The sequence below is a fragment of the Haliotis asinina genome, unplaced genomic scaffold (assembly GCF_037392515.1).
Source record: "Haliotis asinina isolate JCU_RB_2024 unplaced genomic scaffold, JCU_Hal_asi_v2 scaffold_17, whole genome shotgun sequence".
Lineage (NCBI taxonomy): Eukaryota > Metazoa > Mollusca > Gastropoda > Lepetellida > Haliotidae > Haliotis > Haliotis asinina.
Window position 1 is genome coordinate 1,412,438 of NW_027133889.1, and position 6,827 is coordinate 1,419,264.

Genomic DNA, 6,827 nt, shown 5'->3' on the forward strand with positions numbered 1-6,827 from the left:
CAGGTATAGCGGTGCCTTGGGCGGCATGTCAGGATACCACTATGCCTAGAAAATGTGTCGTAAGAGTGCATTTTGTGTAATAAACATACACAATAATGATAAAAAAAAACCAAAAAAAAAAACCCCAAACACTAAATTTAATAACACCTTGGTCATACAATATTTAATGCTGATTTGAAACAAATACAATATCAATACTTAACAATGGCTGTTTTCGTTGTTGAAGATGTTACTGGTTTGAGCACATCGCAATGCTCGCGATGAAGGTCAGAACCCTGATAATCCGACTCAAAGCTAACGGACAATCACACAATCACACATTCCACTCAATAAAACAATATAATACTATTATTGGCATATCCAAGTTCAGTGTGTGCCGCCGTACAATGAAATCCGTTTTCTTCCTGAAAATATTATCATTGGTTATAAGCTTACCAACAAAAACAGTATTCCAGTTTACAAACTCAGGGTATTCTTCATAATTACATACACCTTGAGAACATCAACAAACGGAGGTGTAACACTGATTCCCCAGTCGTTCATAAGATAAACTTTGATTATCTCCGTTCGTATAAAGCAATTTCTAATCATGGGGATCGCATGTAAGTATTGATTTGAGTAATGCAGGTCAGGTGTCTATCTCATTTATATTTTACATGAACCTAATGAATGAACTAGAAGTCGAAAGTCACCCTGCTACAAGAGGAGGGCATGGCGCCTTACAAGTTCGCCGTTTAGTTAATGGTAAGACGTCAATTGTTTCTCATTCATTTTGAGAATTCGTTGTAATGTCGACGGGGGCGTGTGTTGTACAACATTACTGTACAACAGTAACAAGTGTGCATCAATAACAACAGTAACAACATCACAACACGTGGTCGTGGATGACGAAGTACTACAGGCGTGAGGTGGAACTCCCTGCACAATGCTCACCTGCTGGACAGCTCGAGGCAGTCAAGATTATCCCCCGGGATAATTTCTGATGTATGACACCCAAGTTGATTGATAGTTAGTTTTGGAACTTTGCACGCTCAGTATGCTAAAAGTACCAAAACATATTGGTTTTTAGTCAAAGTAAGAGTTAAATGAACAGTGAATTATCTAGTCTTCTCAGCATATGGTCGTATGAAGTTTCTGTTCTCATTTCCTTTCGGCCAAATGTTTGAAATTATCTGAAGCTGAGGCCAGGGAGATACAAAAATGTCTACTTCAAGCGAAAGATTGAATCTGACCTTGATTTCAGGTATGGATGAATGTGACTTCCTATAATGTGATCGAAATAGCAATGAATCTAAGTAACAATACAAGTTGACTATGAACCCGTTATTTTTTTTAACCATTCGTGTGTTCATTAGTCCAGAATACTCTGGTCTGGCGACATCTTTTCATCTGATCTAGTCGTTTTGCAAAGTTGCCAGTCCTTTTGACTTACTGAGAGTAAGAAAATGTTAGTAAGGAAATGCGTTGCATAGTGATGAACATTACGCGGGCAGTGACATCACACCCTGTCCTGTATATGAATGATGGCCATAAATGTGAAAAAAGAACACATATCAAACTCGTAATGAAGGGATGCCTCAATGCAAGAATGCAACAGATCTTTCCAGCCCTGGCTTGAAGAAAATGTCACGCCCGTGAAACAGTGCATTGCTCTTTCAACTAACGTTTTGTGTAAAAGTTGTTCATTAGAAACAATGAGAAACTGCATGCATTAGAAACCCCATGCTCTTAAAGACATTGAGTGAAAATACAGTACGTAGTTCTTGCTAGTGAAAGACACAGAAATCATATAAAACTCTGTTTGGTGAGACTTCGTTGTTTTAGAAACTGACGATGAGCAAAAGAAGCTCTTCGTCCACAGATATTACAAGACCAAGCGTGGAAATACGTTCTCCTTGCGAACTGACGATGGTACCAGTTGGGACTGGTATAATCCTGGCTGGTGCTGGGACTAAATGATCATAACCCTTGAAGGTCCCGGGGTAGAATAGGCCTTCAGCAACCCATGCTTGCCATAAAAGGCGACTATGCTTGTCGTAAGAGGCGACTAACTGGATCGGGTGACTTGGTTGACACATGTCATCGGTTCCCAATTGCACAGATCGATGCTCATGTTGTTGATCACTGGATTGTCTGGTCCAGACTCGATTATTTACAAACCTCCGCCATATAGCTGGAATATTGCTGATGTGCGTTGTAAAACTAAACTCACTCACTAAATGATCATATGTGCAGTTGCCACGAAACAGTAGAGCCACAAGTCCCAGTCGTTCCAAATCGATTCCAAACAGTGAAAATCTTCTACGAGAGCACTTCAGTGTCATTGTCCGTTCAATGCACCATGAGGTAGAAACTTTCTAACACACACTTTCAAAATATATGGTACTTCGCTATAGTCACGTTAGTCCATTTGACATGTGCATATCTATTATCTATCAACATCTCTACTGCTACAGTACGAACAGTTCTTCCAGGCAGTTAGCATACTTATTCTCACACATCCTCATATAGGTACACCACCTTGAATTATTTTTTGTGGCACATAGCAACATGGTTACACAATATATTTAATGCTGATGGAAAGCTTTAGATACATAACCATGAGCACCGGGTTTGGGGAACACCAGGTGCTACAGCGGAACAATCCATCTGTACAGGCTGGACTGTGATAGACTTTGAAACTAGTTCACAATCCAATTGTTCATAACTGAGAAACGATCAAGGTGCTCCCTCGCCTGTTGCAGGTATTTTCGGGAACTTTGTCACTACTAGGGGCGACTCTCTTATCAAAGAACCAGGGCGCGAAGATGGCATTAGGTTGCTTGGCGACCCAGACAACAACATGGTTTGGCGTGGGGTCAAGGTCATCCGATGAATATATGGCATCGGCGACAGTGTCACATAGGATTCGAGGGATGGCGTTGGTGCCAAGTGAGAAGCTTGCACAGGGGAGGTAATCATGTACGAAGGACGGTGGTATCGTTTCGAGGGTTTGTAATCTGGTGACAATGATGGTCCTGGATTAACCTTGGGAAGGACAACTGTTTCGTTGCGTTTGAAAGACCTTTTACTCGCTGGTCTATTGGACAAAGTTCGTGGTGTCGTGGACGACTCCTTTCTTGCCTCCCTTCCGTGGAGGATGAGGTCGTTCAATTTCTTTCCATTTATGGACAATTCTATGTTTTCCCCACTTCGGGGCAGATCCGGTTTCTCCCGTGTCTCACATTTGAGCTGTTGTTGATGGAACCGCCGCACGATACCTGTTGCTACTCTTCCTTGGATTGATGGATGTTGTACAACCTCGGGAAGCACTTGCCTCTGAACTGTATTATTACGTTTTGCTCCCGACATATCTTTAGGCACGCTAGCAGTTGCATCCATAACCTTGACGTCCATTGGCACCCTTGCCTCAATACGAGGCGCGTATCCAGGCGGCTGCATGATCTGCGCTGGCGCGCGGTAAACCGGAAGTTGATGTTTTATCACAGGAAGTTTGTGAGCAACTTCTTCATTCCGATGCTTTTTGTCTGTCACATGTTTGCGATCTGTGTTGGTTCGTGTGATAGTAGGTAAACTGTCTGTTTTGTTTTCAGCCTTCACTCTGTGCTGTTTTAAACGGGCAATGGATTGCTTATTCGAGTTAGCCTCTCTATACGCAGCAACAGGTTCCGGTTTAACCTTTGGTAACGGCTTAAAGGGAATGTAGGGGACTTGAGGGTTTCTGTAAATACTTGCAGCGGCTTGAGACGCAGCCATAGATGAGTGTTTGTTCACCTGTGGCAGTTTTTGCTGTATGTTTCGTTGCTTCTGTTTCCTAGGAGAATGTTCCTGGTCCTTTTGAAGTCTTTGAGTCTTATTTGTATGAATATCCGGGTAGCGAATGGGCACCTTGAGAGTGTTCCCACTTAACTCGGGTTGTGGTTGATCGATTGTCTCAATATCGGACGCATTTGACACTTCAAAAGATATCTCTCTTTGAATGCTGGGATCTTCGATGGGATCAGCATGTCCATTTTGAGCTGATCTCGTTCGTATGAATTCATCATGATCCGCGAGAATGCTTTGGGAGAGGACATGTATTTCGGCCGATATTCGACCAACATTGTTCATATGATCACGAGTCGTTGAAATAAGACGCCGAGATCTTGTCAGGAACTTTAAATGTGGATCCGTTGGATCTGCAATGGAAGATGAAGACAATGTGAATAAAAAAATAAAGCGGATGCCCATTATGTGAACCTCGTTTGGACCTGATTTTGCAAATATGTAAAACTTGTTTTGGTGTGTATATTGTGTTTGCGGGCATCGTATTAGAATTATGGCCTAAATATTTATTTTAGAGGATCGGCATGGAAACGAGTATTTCCGATTCATAGACCTCATAAACACAGGCATTATGCACCAATTAGACAGAAAGCGTGAATAACTTGAAAACATTATGCATTGATTAAATTTAGTAAATCAAAAATGTACTGTTCTCTGCAAATTGTTTTGAGCACATTTTATATGTTCTTGTTTACCATTGTGACACGTAAAGTGGAATCTATTGAATACTACTGATACGACAAATACCGTTACGACAATATATATAACGCTGGCATGGGAATAAATCTGATACTCGTAAAGTTTACATAAACGCCATCTAATGTTTTATTGCACAGTACATTTTCACTGAGGACAGTAGTTCTGTAGACAGGAGATTTACAATTCAAACACTGTATAATTTTCCTCTCCTGGATTATAGCAGAAAACCTTGCTCTCTGCAAAGGAACACTAGTGCCAAAATATACGAGATACCCTAAAGACGGCACTTCACTTTGAAATATTCCATAGACAATCTGCGCTCAAAAGTAACCACATTTTGTGGACAAAATATAACCATGGCAACTGGAATTTCTCCCTTCCAGCTCTGATTTCTAGGAGTGTCATTTCTCTAAAGGTTCATGAATACATACAGTTTATGGTACTCGCGTAATTTCCGTTCATGTACATAAGTATCACTAACATACGGAGTATACGAGATTACTTACGCGAAGTAATCAATAGTACAGACGGTAAACTGCTTTCGACATTATTATCGATACGTAAACAATGGTTTAGAGGATTTGAGGTAAAGCGTTACCTTGGAAACTAATGTACTAGTCGGCTTTCTTGATCATTCCCGTCCATTTTAAATAACACGTGGGCAGTACTTGTTTGTTTCTCTTGTGCGGTCAAGGTCAGGAATTTCGCTTTACGATATGCGACATTAATTTTAAAGATATTTTGATCAATGAATTGTTATTAACATGTCAAATGTTATCATCCGTCTATAGTTGATTAATATCTTCGAAAGATGGTGAATCACAATATATTGAACGATCAGATATAAGCCGACTACCTCAGTCTATTTAAATGTGCGAGTGTGGTTAATTATCACGATTTGTGTGTCCAGAGTTATCATGGAAGCCAAAAGTTGACTGATTGCGTGAAAATGGTGTTATCGATCGATACGGATACAGCTGGCGATTTTACCTTTTAATATTTAATTGTTGTTGCCATGCCATTGTCTGGTAGCTGCGCCACTACGGTCCGTAAGACACAATGATAATGTAGATCTGTGGGGAATGAGATCGATTTTAACGCAAGGATTGGCCTTTGGTTTTGATCTCTATATCCTCTTCATGAACAAATCCTAAATGAAATAGATACGCACTTCTGTCGTCCGTACTCATATACGTGTTATTAGTTCGTATTTAGTGTATTATATTAAAAGAGGTACTTCTCAACATAATCCTGAGTAAGGGTATACAAAGTCGCATGGTGTCGAGTTAATTCACAAACCGTTCAAAATACATAATCAGATATCTGTTTATTTATGTAAATGTTTTCTTGATATTAAATCCATGTACACTTGATAATATCACACTCTATGGCGAAAAGTGTGGAATATTTGATGAAGAAATTCTGAATTATAATGACAAAGTTTTATTTCAGCCGTGTCTGTTTTACTCTTTCCACTACTATTTCCTTTATAACAGTTGGAACGTTTGATAGTGACACTATATAGTGACATTTCTATATTCATCAAATGCAGTTTACATGCTATATGTCCTTCCTATGTAAACACAACTTGTGTAGATTACACAGCAACGTCATGAAATCACACACATGTGTAGAAACTCGTGTTCATGACCGATACATAATACAACAAATTTACAAATTTATAAACATTTCTCTGCTGCTTTTCAAATTAAATATTCCCTATAAAGAAAACTCATTACTACCCACTTACCGTTCCTATGCTTAGAATCCGGCGCCATTGTTGACGGGCTCCCTACTGTCTTGCCATGTTACTATTGTTTACTGTCTACAGCGGAAGTCAATATCCCGCTTGCGTGCGCATATCGATATCATGCATGCAAGCGGAAAGATGAAAGTACTTCTTGACCTGCAGGTGTTGAGGAGGGTATTGTTTTCCTTCATGCTACAATGATAATTCCTTTCATCAATCGTTTCTAAAGATGAAGAACACATTCCTTCAGCACTTGTCTGTGTAGCGTTATAAGTAATTATAACTTAATGAGAGAGCGAGTGCGCAATATTCCAACTATATGGTGGCGGTCTGTAAATAATCGAGTCTAGACCAGACAGTCTAGTGATCAACAGCATGAGCATCGATCTGCACACGTAGAAACCGAAGACGTGTCACCCGGGTCAGCGAGCCTGACCATCCGATCCCGTTAGTCGCCTTTTACGACAAGCATAGTTAGTTGCCTTTTATGGCAAGCATGGGTTGCTTCCAAACGTCACACTAGATGAAGGCATGGCGTTGGTGACAAAAGGAA

At 40.3% G+C, this 6,827-nt stretch overlaps 1 protein-coding gene across 1 annotated transcript; it reads right to left on the minus strand.

Annotated features, from left to right (window-relative positions):
• Positions 1-2,718: 2,718 nt before the first annotated feature.
• LOC137269876 (uncharacterized) lies at positions 2,719-6,302 on the minus strand. The gene is made up of 2 exons (XM_067803711.1): positions 6,275-6,302; positions 2,719-4,178 (listed from the first exon to the last, which is right to left on the minus strand). The coding sequence occupies exons 1-2, from the start codon at positions 6,300-6,302 to the stop codon at positions 2,719-2,721; spliced, it is 1,488 nt and encodes a 495-aa protein (XP_067659812.1).
• Between the last annotated feature and the right edge of the window lie 525 nt (positions 6,303-6,827).

Bases quoted from the DNA above. Each gene is read 5' to 3' on its own strand.
- LOC137269876 (XM_067803711.1), bottom strand. From the start codon at position 6,302: ATGGCGCCGGATTCTAAGCATAGGAACG. The intron at 4,179-6,274 runs GTAAGTGGGTAG...CTTCCATTGCAG, and splicing joins GGATTCTAAGCATAGGAACG to ATCCAACGGATCCACATTTA.